General features: G+C 51.4%; 1 protein-coding gene across 7 annotated transcripts in view; it reads right to left on the bottom strand.

Annotated features, from left to right (window-relative positions):
- Positions 1 to 15,664, bottom strand: part of Anks6 (ankyrin repeat and sterile alpha motif domain containing 6) — a 50,520-nt gene that overhangs the window by 23,776 nt on the left and 11,080 nt on the right. For 5 of the 7 annotated variants that reach the window (XR_010039387.1, XR_010039388.1, XM_063224775.1 and 2 more), the window contains exons 3-12: positions 14,040 to 14,084; positions 13,187 to 13,391; positions 11,949 to 12,055; positions 9,618 to 9,766; positions 8,838 to 9,036; positions 8,072 to 8,121; positions 6,029 to 6,136; positions 4,862 to 5,065; positions 2,299 to 2,452; positions 187 to 356 (exon numbers count right to left, since the gene is read on the bottom strand). Coding sequence is in view for 5 of the 7 variants with exons in the window: in XM_063224775.1 (XP_063080845.1) it covers positions 187 to 356; positions 2,299 to 2,452; positions 4,862 to 5,065; positions 6,029 to 6,136; positions 8,072 to 8,121; positions 8,838 to 9,036; positions 9,618 to 9,766; positions 11,949 to 12,055; positions 13,187 to 13,391; positions 14,040 to 14,084 (1,391 nt within the window). In the remaining 2 variants the exon portion in view is untranslated. The remainder of the gene's footprint in view (positions 1 to 186; positions 357 to 2,298; positions 2,453 to 4,861; positions 5,066 to 6,028; positions 6,137 to 8,071; positions 8,122 to 8,837; positions 9,037 to 9,617; positions 9,767 to 11,948; positions 12,056 to 13,186; positions 13,392 to 14,039; positions 14,085 to 15,664) is intronic. The other 2 variants (XM_063224787.1, XM_063224779.1) reach the window with 1 other exon arrangement.

The following is a 15,664-nucleotide window of genomic DNA, read 5'->3' as shown; positions in this document are numbered from 1 at the left end:
ATAGCCGGACCCCCACTGCAGATGCCAGGTACAGGAAAATGGTCTGGAGATGCCACAGTGGATGGGTGAGGTGGCACCAAGGGTTTCCATAGCTACCAACACTGTTGGTGCCCAGGACTCCCAGCCCCGGGCTGCATCCCCACACGGCTAGAAGAGCAATAGGAAGAGCCAACACAGAACAAGCACCTTATTGCTGGGAGTGCCACTGCCTGCAGGGGAGACCGGGAGCTCAGTTGGGCTGGACCCCGGTGCAGGGCCCACGGGACTTGACCGCTGGCTGGGCTTCTGTTCAGATAATCCTGCTGCTTTCTTCCTCTGGGCAGCGATCTGGGACAAGACACTGTCTACGCTGCCACCTAAGAAAACAGAAGCAGGAATGGTCACCATGGGCTGAGTACTTACTGTCACATGGACAGGTGACAGCTGTTGTATACTGGCTTGGCTCACAGACGCCCTGGCTTCAGCAGCTCAGGATCAGGATGACCACAGGACAGTGCTACACAAGAGCCAGAAGGTGGCCAGGGGCACTGGCCATGATGCTGCAAGGCCATCGTGGTAAGAGACTAGGAGGGAGGCAGGCAGGTAAAGTCCAGTGTGGCCTTGCTGTTCCCTGCACTGTTACAATAAATTCGTAACTCCACAATCTGCTTTCTTGACTTCATCCTGATTACCATTTCCCCTCTGTTTCCCTGCAAGTACCACCAGCCTTCAGTTATTAGGAAAGACAGGAGAAAGTGTACTACCCAGGGCTGGGTATACTCAAGGGAAGCCACTAACCGTTGCTATTTATGGAGCATTTACTATGTGCCAGGCACTGCTGCAAATACTTTACAGACATAAACAGAAAGGCTTCCAGAAGGCAAAACACATCCAAACCTCAAAAACAGAAACACATTCTGACCCTGAGTTTGGATTTTCGGGAACTTATGCTAAGGAAATCGCTGAACAAGCAGAGGTGGAAGCATGAAGGTGTCACTCGGTGGCATTCTCTACAGGGCCGAGGACCTAGGAACAGTAAGCAGGGACTGGCCACACACACGGCGATGCCTCCCAGGAGCAGGATACTATTCCATTACCAATCAGCTGCAGTAGATGTGGATATCAGCACAGGAAGGTGCTTACAGCCCTGCAGTGCATGGAAAAAGAAAAAAACGAGCTCACAGAGCCATCTACAGCTCACTAAGGTGTGTGGCCATGAGATGGGGTCCTGCAGTCAGGGTGCCTGGGTTCAGGCCCTGGCCCCACAACTGAAAAGCTTGTGTGACCTGGGGTGAGTTATTGGACTGTCCTGAGCTCCAGTTTCCTTGTTTGTAAAATGAAGGTGATAACCCCTCAGGTTGTCAGGAGCCTGACACAGACTGTTTCTTCAAATGGCTTGGCAACGTGCCTGGCATAGTGTGCAATAATTAGTATTCTTTTATAAATATTCAGAGTACGTATCAGATTAGTTTGCGAGGGCCAGGGATAGAGGTCAGTGGCAGAGCACCCGCCTGGCAAATGCAAGGTTGTGAGTTCGATCCTTGATACCAAAAAATAAAAATAAAAATAAAATAAAGTAAGAATAGTTTGCATGGACATGTACTAAAATGTTAATGCTGGTCCCAGAAAGTGCAGCTTTTAGGGGCTGGGGATTTAGCTCAATGGCATAAGCGCCTGCCTTGCAAGCGTGTGGTCGTGAGTTCGATCCCTGGTACCGGTAAAAATACAAAAATACAAAAAAAAAAAAAAGAAAGAAAGAAAGTGCAGCTTTTTAGGTTTGGAGTTTATCTGGTCTCAAAGCTTTCTCACCAGAATCATGCAACCTTATGCAAGGGCACGATGCAGGGGCCTTCCCGCAAAGCTTATCCTAGGTGCCCTTGGGAGAATTAAAAAGTCTGCTGTGAGCCCAGAAGAACTGCAGGGACTCTCATTTGAGGCTAATTTGTCACCAACTTGCTTGTGACAATGAGCTGCAGTTTCCTCATCTCGTCAGTGAGAGCACAGGATGGAAAGAAACTCTCTAAGTCTTAGCCTTCAAGGATTCAAAGCACCACAAAAACACCCTGCATTTCTAACTTCTTATAAAACTCTACAAGGAAAAAAGCATTCTGACTCCATTTCTCCCTCTGCATCTACTCTTACCCCAAAGAAAAGGAATAAAACAATGAATTGTTAATTCACTGAAAACCTCTCAGCCACATCACACAGAAACTTACGTGCAAGTGCCACTGTTGGGCTGTGTGCAGCCTGGATGGAGGGACAGCTGGCACCCGCAGCCTGAGCGTCACCCTCTTCCCCCGAAACTCCGCCCCTACACACCTGAGCGGTTGTGAAGCTCTGCTCCAGGTCTGCTCACACCTCCTATTGCACTGGAGCTGCCCGAAGAATGAGGCGAGTGGTTGAAGTTTCCAGAATTGGCGGGAGAGGCTGGGCTTCGGGACAGACTGGGAAATTTCACCGGCCTGACCGGGGCCTGCAAGAACGAGGTGGTGCGGTGGTGAGGGCGTGCCATTCCTGCCAGCAGATGCGCAGAGCCAGCACTAGCCCAGCACCCCCTTGCCAACCTGGGCTCAGCCTGCTGGGCATACCCTAAGGCATGGGGCTTGCGTCTGTCTTTTAAAGAATGTGTTCCAGAAAGAGCATTAGCTCAGGCTGGAGCCCCACTGATCGCCCTGCCTTCAGCCTTGCTGAAATCTTCTAGGCCGAGAAGCATACCTGGCCATGTCACTCACTGGAAAGCCCCAGAAGGCCCAGTCATCAGGACAGAATCATCTCCTGAGCAAAGCCTGTCTTGATGACCACCTCCCCGCGCTGAGCTTTCCTCTCTCATGTTGGCCCTGCTGGTCTAGTTATGTCTCCTCTCATCGCATCCCACATCCCACAGCCCCGCTCCAACATCACGCTCTCAGAAAGTATTTTTGACCCCTTGATCCCCAGTGTAGTGCGCCTGGTCACCTTCCTCCCTGACCTCTCCAGGTGCACTTACTCTACTCCTATCCCACAAACACCCCTGGATTGCTGGCCAGGCCCTTTTGAGCCCCCGGCCCTTTGCCCAGGTATTGGTTCTGTACCAACAGCTTTGGCCCTAGTCCTTTAACCTCAGGTATCAATGGCCTGCCCTGCTGAGGTGGTCCACGCTGCCCTACCTCTCCCACTCATTGCTCTCCTCTTCCAGCCCTCTGGTCATTTCCAGGGTGAGAATGGCCCTCTCACAGCTTCTGAGTACACGTCTGCTGTGTCCCCTGTGGATCTCATCCTTTGAGCTTCCCAGGGACTTTGCTCTCCACTGTGTTCCCAGTATCTAGCTCTGGATACTGAGAATACAGAAGGATGACTGATGGATAGAGTGGGCTAAAGGTGATCTCCAAAGAGATGTCCCACGTCCCACTGTCCAGAACCTCCGAAGAGTCACCTTGTAAGGCACGAGTGTAAAGCATCACCTTACAAACGCACATCTTAGATGGGCTTCCGTTTCCAGGAGTGGAGCTTATCCTGGATGGCCCGGGTGACCCTCAAAGCAACTGTAAATCTTCTAAGACAGTGGGGAGAAGGAATTCTGGTAGAAGAGGAGGTTCTATCACCACAGAGCAAGAGATAGGCGAGATGGGGTCACAATCCAGGAAATACCTGGGGCCTGCGAAGCTGGAGCAGAGAGAGACAGAGAACAAGCTCCTGAGGACCTTGCTTCCAGGCTCAGGGCTCCAGAATGGACAGAGTGTGTTTCTGCTGTTTTAAGGTTCCTGGCTTGAGGAGATTTGTCACAGCAGCCACAGACAGCTCCACCCTGGCCACCTGAGGAAGGGCTGTAGCAGAAGACAGCACGCTCCTGCCACGGCCTCACACCCAGGGTCTCTGCTCTGCAGAGGCGAGAAAACCCTGCAGGCAGACAATCCTGGCTCCAATGGCCCACATCCTGGGGGCCTCCCTGAGAGCCCCTGCACACACATTTTGTCACTCTGACTTCCCAGACACGCCTCATCCAGTACCCTGCCTCGTGCTGTCTTTGCTACCCTGCCCGGAGCCTCCTAAGGCAGGACCAGACTGCCCACACTCCATGGTGCTGAGTAAATGAAGCAGGTGACCCTGGTGATCTCTCTGGGGTTGCTGGCATTCTCAAGGGTCCTGGGAAGAACTCTCAGGGACAGTTCTACAACTCCCCCAACATCCCCAGCTGACCTAGAACAGCAGACTGAAGGCAACCTGTCCTGAAACTTGCCGGCATCTCCAGATGCGGGCTCTCGGGTCTCCCACTGGTGATTTGATGTGCTAAAAGCTCTGGGGCAAGGGAGCAGTGAGCACAGGGGCTCAGGCCCAAAAACCAGAGTCGGAGGCCTTGTTTCCCCAACAGAGTTCACAGCCACAAGGGCGGCACAGACAGAGTTGCATGCAAGAGATGTCTCCCACCCTGACAGGAAGTGCCCAGCCCAGGACACTACAGAAGTGTGGGCAGAAGACTCTTTGCCTTGAGAAAGCACCAGCAGAGCAGCCTCTAGGAGCTGGCGCTCGTGCACAGCCCTGAGTGATGCTATAGCACAGGGATTGATCAGAAGCCAACAGCCTGACTTCTGGTCCCAGACCCACTTCCATCTGGATGGAGATCACTTCCCCTGTCTAGGTCCCAGTTCCTCATCTACTGACAGAAGGTTAGATAAGATAAATCTGGTCTCCAAATTTTGTTTCCCAGAGCCCCAGGGCTCTAGAGAGGCAGTAGATGCTCCTCAAAGGGTCATTCTAATCTCTCAGATTTACTTAATTCCTTCTCACAAGGATCTCACTCACTTAAAAAACGAACACATAAAAAGCTCTGCCCCCGGTATTAGTTGGTGTGAGGTCCTCTGCCTGCACTGCACCCCATCTGAGTGAGCGAGGCCGGATGACTTACAGTGTCTGTGCCCCCGCTACCCACAGGGTGGCCCCTGCTGGCTCTCTGGGGCAGCACGGTCTTCATGGGTTCCGCCTTCCCATCCTGACAGGTCCTGGACCGATCAGAGCTCCACAGCTCAAAGCTGGAGGGGGGTAGGAAAGGGGGGATGACTGCCTTCAGCTTGTCACTCGGGAGCCGGGTAAAGGGGGCTCCATTTCGAAGCTGAAAAAGATGAGCCAAGGGTTAGGTAAGCTCAGGAGGGCTCTGGCTCTGGTGAAGAGGCCTCCAGGCGCCCCTTGCTCCTCACGGAGCTGGTGTACCGTCCATCCATCCTGCCACCCAATCCAGGAACCCAGGTGGGTCCCCAGCCTTTCTCCCAGCAGCCCTGCAACACCCACACCTGTGCTATAAAGATGAGAATGAAGTGGGTAGTGGGCCCCGGGACTGAGGAGGTGTGAGAGATACCAGTGAGGGGGCATGGTCCATCTGTAATAAGGGGATGCAGGAGGGGTGGGGATGGGACAGACAGACCCCAAAGGACAATGCAGCAGCGAGAGCATGCCAGACACACAGGCTGTGCAAAGGCTGAGGCCCATGTGAGCCACTGAGGGTGCAGAGTGGCCAGGTGTGGAGAAGAGGGGCAGGGAATGCGGGTGGGAAGCTCAGCTCCCTCCTTGCCCTGATCCTTCTAGCCAGGCCTCCCACGGCTGGTATTTTCAGCAACAATGAATTTGTTACATTTTGAACCTGTGATAGGGTGGGGTGGTCAGCAAAAAAATCCACCTAGCTATAACTGTGGGATTGTCAAGGAGGCGCACTCACACGGTCCACGCTCACTTTAATTAAGAAGACAGCGAACTGGGTGCCAGATGGTGCTTTGTGGGGATGGGCATCCCACAGCTAAACCCGCCTCAGGAGCTGGGCAGGCATCTCTGCACCAATGACTTCAAACGCCCACTCGGCATCCACAGAGCCACAGGGCATCTATGCCTGCTAGGGACAGTGAGCGGGTTCAGCGGTGCCTGCACAGGGCATGAGCAGTGGGCATGGGAGAGGCCCAGGGCAGGATGGGTTCCCACACCACCGTGCTGTCTCAGTCTGTGCACAAGCGCTTTCCCTGCCAGACTCCACAATCCCATCCAGCCAGAGAGGGGCTGGGCTGGACACAAAGAGCCGCAAAGTCACCTCTGATGGGCACTTCAGCCTCTGGGTCACGAGCCTGAGATGCCACCTTTCTGGAAAGCAATGACATTCATAACCTTTGCCCAAGAGTTCCTCTTCTAGATATTTACCCTGAGAAACAAATAGGAAATGGGCAAAATGGTGGTAGAAGGTCACTCAGCAGAGCTGCTGAAATAGTGAGAAATTGGAAACCCCGAAGGCCAACAGGTCAGTCTGCGACAAAACCCTCTTAAGATGCGAAGTCCTATCACACAGTCATCAAACATGGCGTGGCCAAAGGGTGTCCAACGACATGGAGAGGTTGTCCATGGCAAGTTGTTAATAAACGGAGTGGAACACAACCTAGAGAAGGGTCACGCTGTCAGCCTCACGTGGCTCTGGGGGGGATTAGATGGCACATGAAGTGCCACGAACAGTGCTGGTATTTAGTCAGAGTAGTGGTATGTGCTATTATTATATACATACCACATAGTATCACATTCACAGATGCTAAGAAATGCTTAGGAGAAATAGTCAAAAGATAGACACCATAAAATGCCAACCATGATTCTGTCTGGGTCTGTAGCAAGGGGGATTTTATTTTTCTTCTTGATATTCTACTGCACCTTTCAAAATGCCTATAACAGCATTTATGGCTTCCTACTGAAAGTAATTATTGCAATTTAATATCATGATCAAATGTTAGGCAGCTTACACTCTCAGATCAGGTAGGGCCACAATTTACACCTGCTGGCAGAGCAGCGGATCAGGGACAGGGGTCAGGGACACTGGTCGGTCCTGCAGTTTCTGGTGCTGCCTATACCGGCAGGTGAACAGCTGTGTCACTGTCCTTGCCAATACTGCCCTCTGCTGGCCAAAATTACGGTTTCAGTTGCTAAAGGGTCTTGAGGGGCCAAGATATATATAGCTCAGTAACACAGCACCTGCTTGGCAAGCGCCAGGTCATTGAGTTTAATCCAGTACAAAAAAAAAAAAATTAAAAATTTTTAAAAAGCACTTGAACCATAAGGTTACTCTCTCATTCACAGAACACAAAGACCAGAAAACTGAGGTCACATATCCAAGGTTACATGGCAGAACTTATTCTGGGCCAAGCACTATGCTCTTCTGGAGGTGATTTTGTTTAAAAACCCCAACCACGAGGGCTATTATTTATACATCAGAGACCACAGTCCACTAGGCAGTCAGTCAGAGAATGCAGTCCACCTGTATCCACCTGACACGGTTTCCTTAGCAACGACACCCCAACATTTACAGAGATACAAAATGGACCATCCAGAACCAAGACTTCACTGCCAAGCTTCCCTTGCAGGGGGGAACTAAATTCTAAATTCTACCCAACGATGGAACTAAATTCTACCCAACATGATATTTAAAAAAAAAAGACCAATGCGTGCAAATTTCTAGGAAGCTTCTTTAAAGACGGCTGGCATCTATCTATGGCCACTTTTTTTCCCTTCCTCTTTCCTGCTGGCTGGAATGAGGTAGTCATGACCGGAGCTCTGGCAGTCATCTTGGACTGAGAGGTGACCTTGGGACTAAAGGGCACACACGGTGAACCAACAGGTAGAAAAATTTAGTTCTCAGTCCAGAACTTAACGTACTTCAGAGAAAGTTACTGCATTATTTATGCCACTGTTATCTGGGGACTTCTACAGCTGAACTGAATGAATCCTGATTCACCGCTAGTTTATGGATTAGAGGTCTCTCCTTCAGTGGAAAGGTTCTCTCCTCTCCCAACTCACCATAACCACAGTTGTACATCTTTGCATCTAATGTCTCTCACCAATTCCTACCCTCAGTCCTCCACCTCAGAACAGAACTTACATCTGGCCACCAAACACAGCACAGCCTTACCTATGGGTCAGGGCTGGCATCTTGTCTAATCCTCAGGAACCAGAACTGGACCCACTGTTACACAACTTGATCATTAACCACATCTGTGACGTCCACGAAGACAGACAAAACACCCATACCCCTCCTCAAAAATCAATTAAACATTGATTGGCAGAGATCTAAAACGCTTTTAGGAAAGCCCACACTCACCATGGTTGTCAATAAGGCATCTTCCTTTTCTCCTCTCGTGCTCCCAGGACCTGAGAGACAAACGGAAGATTCCTGAAATGACCCTCCCCTGTGGCCATGGCACGAGATGAGTGATGGGGCGGCCTTCGTCCTGGAAAGCTAACTCTCCTAGGTGATTAAATATTTAATAATCATTGGTGTTCAATATCTCAACAGAAAGAAAGCATTTAAAGGATATCTCAGAGCATGTTTGCTGCTTTTCTGTAAACCACTGCTGTGCTTGGCCAGACAAGCAAGCGCCCGGCTCAATAGTCTGTCTCAGACAGTGGAGCCAAAGGAGCTGGTCCGGGGATGGGAAATCTGACTGCTCCAGGGATCTCTGCTGATCAGTTTTCCCAAAAGTATGGAAATCTCCTGCAGTAACCCAGCAAAATCATCCAATCTGTTGAACACTCCTAGGAGCAGGGATCTCACTACCTCCGATCAACAGGTAATGTATTTCAGGGTAGTTTCAGTAGCACAAACCAATCATGTTTGAGAGGTGGGGAAAACCAACCCCCCAAAACAAGGGAGAAGCACTTTAGCTGTGATCCTTTAGCAGGAAGTGTGGGGCAGGGACCTGGGACATCTGTCCCTGGCTGGTATTGCCCACGTCCCTTCTCCCCCAGCCCGTCACTCCGCTCCAGTATAGCACTTCAACATCATCTCATCCCCAGTGACAGATCAAGAAGTAGCAGGTGGGGTCAGACCATGCTGAAACTCCAGGCCACCTGCAGCCTTTTCTTACCATTGTCTTTGATCATGAAGGCCACGCTTGGGAGCCCAGGGAAGCCTGGCTTGTCCTGGGGGGTGGCCCTCATTGTAGAGTCCAGTGCTGGCTCAGGCTCGTCGGCGAAAGGTAAGGGCTGATTGCTGGACAGTCCTCGGGGCAGTGTCTGCATCAGTTTGAGCTTGCGGAACCGATTGGACATCCGGTTCCACCAGGACTGTGGGAAAGGCAGAGCAGAGATCACGCAGGGAGAGTGGCTCAGGGACGGTGACCACACTCCATGCACGTTTCCCCTGCTCGCCTGGCCTCGAGGAAGGCATTTGCCATGGACAGTACAGCACCCCTTTCAACAAGCTGCAGCCACTTCCAGGAAGAAACTGAAGGGGTCTGGGGACTGTGGGGGGACCCTGAGTTTACAAATATCCAACACGGTAAAGCAGAGGCCAAAATTGACACCTTGTGGAAGGTGCAACTCAGCCAGCTCCAGACAACATTGCACAGCAAAAAACCAACAACAAAAATTCTATCTATAAATTGAGACTCCATAGCAAAATCAGGACTTTCCAGTTTCTCGTGGAAGTCTCGTAACATGGAACCACACTCTTGCAAAGCATCTAGTGGTGCCCCAGGATGGTTCTGATCACCTCACTTTTCCCTGACCCCCCATTGTTTCCTACTGCTCACCCCTAGCTTACCTGCAGCCTTCCTGGGACCCTCAGCTAAACCAGCCTTGTCAGGCTCCCCACCGCATGCTACCGCCCTCACCCCCTAAACCCTTCAGGACAGGGAGAGGCAAACCTTCAGGCCGCCCTTGTCATCGGGCAGCACTGGGATGCTCCATGGCTCTCTGACCTTCGAGTGGGGCAGGGGCGGCGGGTGGCTCGGCCGACCCCTGTCCTTATTCACCTGCATGCAGACAGACGCCAGCAGCCGGACTAGTTCCGTGTCTGTGGACACAAAAGGTAGTGTTTCACCTGCAAGTACCTCTGTTGGATGTGGAGAGTGGGACCCGAGAAGCCTGCATCAGTCTAAGAAACCAAACCCAACGCACCTGAGAAAGCTCAACTCCAGCACCACAAGCTCAACTCCTCTGGCATACAGAAGCCCCAGGGCTTAATCTACTTCACTAGGAAGAAATATCAGAAACCCTTCTCCCACTTCGAAGGCAGAGCATAGAGCAGCAGAGAGCCCAGCCAGACAGGAGGTTCCTATTCGGCCTCTGCACCGTGCTGGCCACGTAAGCACAGGGAAATTATTCAGCTGTTGCAGCTTAATTTACAAGGAGGTGACATTAACACCCACCACCTAAACGCGCTTCAAGGGTTCAAGGCAATTCCTTTTGAGCACTTAAAGCACCTGGTGCGTCTAAAAGCTTAAGAGAGGTTAAGCACTATTAGTTATTATTAACTCAACTAGGTTATTAAGAAAAAAGCATTAAACAAGATTGTGAAGGAAATATTTGGGGGCTGTAGGTGTAGCTCAGAGGTGGTGAATTTGCCTGGCATGTGCAAGCCTTCAGTTTGATCCCTGGCACACAAATGAAAGAAACAAAGACAAAGAGAGAGAAAAGAAAGGAAAAGAGGGAGAAAGAAAAAAGAAAGACAGACTCAGCCCTTGGGGGCTGGTGGATGTATCCATGTGCTTCAAGAATTCAACAGACCAACTCCACCCAGAAAGATGCTCCCTGCTCTGGCTCCTTTCGCACCTTACTGTATAAACCTGCTCGTCTACCTGTATCCTTCATGACTTTCAGAATAAACCAACAGATGATGATGAAGGTGGAGCTGGTGGAGGAAGAGAAGGAGAAAGAGGAAAAAGGAGGAGGAGGAAGAGAGGTTCTCAACTATTAACAACACTTGTTTCTCCTGATGACTGGCACTCTGTGCATCAGCAGTGCTTTGTTTAAATTGAGAAGCCCCCGACAGCTTCATGTGCTCACGGGCAAGGTGGTAGCGGAAGGTGGTGGACTGTGGAGCAGTATAGCTGACCCACTGTTAGGAGGTGAGGTTTGGTCAGGGGAGGCAGTCACAGGGGCACAGCCTGGAAATATTATCCTTCTCTCCTGGCTCCTCCTCCGACTCTGCTTCCCTGCCAGCAAGACACAAGCAGCTCTCCCCCACCAAGCCCCTCTGCACAGCTGTCTTAGAGCCTACCAACTGTGAACTGAAACCTGAGCACTCTCCTCTCTAAGAGGTGGGTACTCAGTATTTTGTTCCAGGAATGAGGAAAGTGACCAAGACAAGTAGTAATGTGTCCTGGAAAATCTTAGACAAAAACTTCATTTACAAAACCCAGCCAGGAAAATATAAAATCTAGGGCCCCCCACAGCCCAAAGCCATGGCGTTCTTTCATTGGAAAGGAGAGGGGAGGCAAGAAGAAAAGGCGATTAGAAGACAGAAGTTGTCTGGGCGTATGTGAAGTCTGAACTGGTCTGGGAGGAGGGGCTCCTTGGATTTGGGGCAGAGAACCTGTGCTTCCCCAGGCCAGATCACCCCCATCCTGGGCCTGGCTGCCAGATCTCTATGATGTGAAACTCAGCTTTTCCTACGCCTCTCTGAGGACTAAATGGAACCATCTGTGCCTCTGCTGATTGTGGTGCCTGCAGAAGAGGCCAGGGAGAGAACAGTGCTGGTGACCAGGGAGGGCACCCCTGTCTGTCACCCCCTCAGCTAAGAGCACAGCAGACAGAACCCCACTATGGACTAAGGAGGCAAAGGCTTCTCTGTCCCCACAGCTGGCAGTTGGGGTCTTGGCACAGGGAGTCCCAGTCCTGAGACTCAGAAGGGCTTCTGAGCTTCTCTGCCTCTGGACTGAAACTCCAGGATAATAAAAAGGTGACGTATGGGAAACCGTGACCCCAACTTTCCCCAGAGTTCCTGGAAGCACAGATACCACCCTAAGACTTGAGGACTGCAAAGCAGGCACGTCCTTGTTTGCCCTGCCTCCTTGGAGATCATGGAAAAAGCTCAGGAGCTACAGGAAGGGAAATGCCTTGGCCCCTGGACACTAGAGGCTGTTCTCCCCATGCATAAACAAAGCTCCAGTCAAGGCTCACAGAGGCAGTGGCTATCCGACTCCCAGGGAAGAGTGACTGTGCAGATTCACAGCCCTGTGCATGAAGTAACCCACCAGGATCGTTCAGCAGCATCACTAGATCAAAGGCTGTGTACCCGTTTTTCGCACGAAGAGTGACGTCAGCCCCTTGGTTTAGCAGAAACTTGACAATTTCCTTATTCCTACAGAGCACAGAAAAAGTCAGTTACGCTCACTGCTACAGTCTGGATACTGACTCCAAAAATGTAGCTACCGTGGTGGTACTGAGAAGGTGCTACGGACCTTTAAAAGATGAGGTCCAAAAGTCTCTAGGGGATCCCAGCCACTTGCTCTTTGCTTCCTGACAGAGAGATGTGACTACCTGGTCATACACATGTTCTCCACCAGTAGCTCTGGTAACCTTACCAGAGGCCCAAAGCCATGAGGCTGCCTAATTTAGGACTGGAACCTTCAGAACTATGAGCAAAAATAAACTTTTCTCTTAGTTACCTGCCTCAGGTATTTTCTCATAGTAATACAACACTAACTAATACACCTGCCATTACAAACTGTGGCTTTGCTCCTGGGTAACAAGGCAGACAGCATTAAAACAGCCCTCAGTCTCTGTGCATTTAAGAGTTCATGGGTAACTGCAGTCTCGTATTCATCATTCCTCACCACCAGCAGGTCAGATGCCAACAGGATTTACAGTCTTAGGCTTTCTTTGGTCAAAATGAAAACTAGGGCTCTGCCCAAGAAACACCCAGCAGCCAACCCCACTCTTCCCATCCACTGTGAAAGGCTGGAATCACATAGGCCAAGAGATTTGACAGGGAGGTTTGAGACATTAAATAAGAAAACTAACTGCTTCCAGAAGAAACAGAGCTGATTAGGGTGAGGGAAGAGCCCCTAACTAGAGTCAGACCATTCAGAAGTTCTAAGAGGTGACAGCCCCTCCCCTAGGCTGAGAAGGGACTGATAAGCCCCTTGCAGGGGCTGAACCTCCTGAGGACATCAGGAAAAGCCCAGAATGCAGGACCAACATTCACTTCTCACAGAAGGGCTCCGGAAGCATCTGAACCAATCACATCGTTCAGCTAGAGCCAACCACAGACACTTTGCTCTGCCTAAGAGCTTCCTGCTGCATGGTGCTTCCCAGGCCCTGTGAATTTCACCCTGGCTACAGAAGACTGGGACACAGGACAAAGTGGGCCTGTGCTGCCACACCTCAGTGTCTCTGCAGCCCTGGGGTTCTCTGGTGTCTTGGGATCCGAAACTCTCACTGGGAGCTCCCTGCTGAGCCTGCTCACAGAGGGAGCGCAGTTGGCACTGACCCATGGTAGGTGGCCTGCATGAGGGCTGTCCAGCCGTGCACGCTGTCCTGCTTGTCCATGTCAGCGTGCCTCTCCACCAGCAGCTGCACCAGTGGTAGCTGCCCCGTGACAGCTGCCAGCATCAGCGGCGTCGCCCCATCCCCATTGACCAGGTTCACGTGGCTGGGGTCTTCATCCGTGATCTCTTTGACCAGCTGGAAGTCTCCTGCACACACAAGCAGGGGTCTCAGGAACCCGTGGTGCAGAATTCACGGGCCCATTTGTCCCACTGACTCACGGAAGACATTGGTGACTGTGTCTCTATAGTGAGCCTCAGGAGGGCCAGAGAGAGGCTCCACCCTCACATCCCTCTGTCTAAGGGAGATGAGGACACGCCCGAGCACGGACAGAAGGGCTGCTGATGCCTCAGGAGGACAGGTGAAAGAAATGACTGGCATGCAGAAGGGGAGAGGTTGTGTCCTACTGAGGTGAGGATCAGGGAGGGCTTCCTGGAGGAGGGGTCTACATAAAGAGAGGAAATGTTAGGCTGAACAGCCTGTAGCCATCCAGAGACTGGAATGGATAGGTGTGCAGAAAGGAGTTTCAGAGGCAGGAAGACGCAAGGAGACAGCTTGGCAACTGGCTGGCAGGGGGGCAGCGCTTGGGAGGGCAGCCAGGATCTGTGCACTGAGCCCCGTAACAGATGTGGGCCTCCGTGAGCTGGACCTCCCGGGGAGAGCTGTGAGTTAGGAACAACAAAGCGCCTGTTTCTTTCTCAAATACTCTGGGTGGGCTTGAAGAGGACAACAAATACTAGACAGGGAGTGTGTGGTCCTGTGCACTTCAATCCAGAAAGGCTTTCCAACGTGCTTACCTATTTTCAGTGCATGGAAAATATCTGGGCGCCTTTTCTCCTCATCTGGGTAGACAAAGATTTGAAAAGTTAGCCACAGAAAGGTTTCATCAACAGCAAAGTCACAGCAAAGTCACCCAGTCTAGCTCTGAAAAGGCTATACTTCTCAGGAGCAATCTGGAGAGCCAATCCCACAGCCTTGTGGAAGGAAGGTTATTACCACAGAGTTGTGAAAACACCTCCAAGACAGGACAAAGCTGCTATGAGGCCACTGTTCACACTAATGAAGCCATTGTTCTGAGGCATTCAAAGGTGTCCTTAGTACAAAAAAAAAAGTGTGGTCTTGGGAAAATCTAATCCCTGTAGGAAGTTTATAAAGAAACAACAATTGTTTTCTTCTAAGTAGTAAGTACTCAACCATACCCCAAGGCAGGGGGCCTGGGCCCTGAGCAGTTGGTACAATGCTCAGTCACAGCCACCAGAAGCGACAGTGTTCACGCTACCTCGACTCCCAAGTATGAAACAATGCCAGCGCACACAGCTGGACTCTTCCAGGGGCCCCACTCCATCCTGGAACTGCCACCCCCTGGGACCACCATGCTAGCCCATCCCTTCTGCTCACACATGGCCAGTCTGCCTGTGGCAGGTGATACTCCTGCAGGTTCCTGGTCCAGGCACGGACTGCTGCAAGAGGACACATGTGCCTCCTGCTGACTCGAGTGTGGACGGGCCCTCTCGGGCAACTGGGTGTGTGGGGCACCAAGGCTGCAGCAAGCACATGTGAGCATGGCTGCGTGTCTCTAGAAGAGCTAGTAGTAAGCATCGGTGACATGGGACAATCTTCATGTCACCAGGTTGCGGCAGGGATCAGCTGCTGATGTAGGTGGGAAAATGGTTCAGAAACATGAAAGCCCTGTTTAGAGATGACTGCTATGTGAACCTGCCACCAGCAACCACATTAGTATGGTTAACTCTTTAACTGCTTAACTCCAGAATTTCTTTGATTTTAGTAGTAGCAATTGAACCCAAGGCCTCGTGCATGCTACACAAGCACTCTGCCACTGAGCTACATCTGCAGTCTTTTCAAAAAACATTTTTTATACAGAATATCAAAGGTTGGGCTTGAGTTGAACTCGAAATTTTCCTGCCTCAGCCTCCTGAGTAGTTGGGATTATGCCCAGCTTAAGCCCAGAATTCTTAATGGCAAGTATGGCCTTGGTCACAGTTACCAAGTTTTAAATTTTGCCTGTGAAATACTATCAAGGAACAATGTTGCATCATAGTTCTTTAAAATACAGCAAGTGCCCTTAAGCATTATGCATCCAACTCACTCTAGGCCAGGGCTTGTCATGCCAAGACACCGTGACAAAAGAGAGTGTGGCAGCTGGTCTTAGTGCCAGTGTCCAGCAGCCACCTGGTATGCATTCATCGCTGACAGCCCCGCTAACCCTGGGAGCCAGGCAGCTGTGTGCTGCTGTGAGCCTGGGGCTCAGAAGAGCAGCCACAAGGACCCTGCCCCACCCTGGGAGAGGAAGCCCGCTCTGACCTCCATGCAACACCCCTGCTGTGAAGCGGATGTCAGAACACAGATGCCTCGGAGCAGGCTGTGTTCTGCTGCTGAGGCTGGGGCCAGCCATGGACTGCAG

Source organism: Cavia porcellus, unplaced genomic scaffold, assembly GCF_034190915.1.
Source record: "Cavia porcellus strain 051 isolate PalLab524CR breed Dunkin Hartley unplaced genomic scaffold, mCavPor4.1 scaffold_1, whole genome shotgun sequence".
NCBI lineage: Eukaryota > Metazoa > Chordata > Mammalia > Rodentia > Caviidae > Cavia > Cavia porcellus.
Note: the sequence above shows the minus strand (reverse complement) of the source record. Positions and strands in the feature narration are given on the sequence as shown.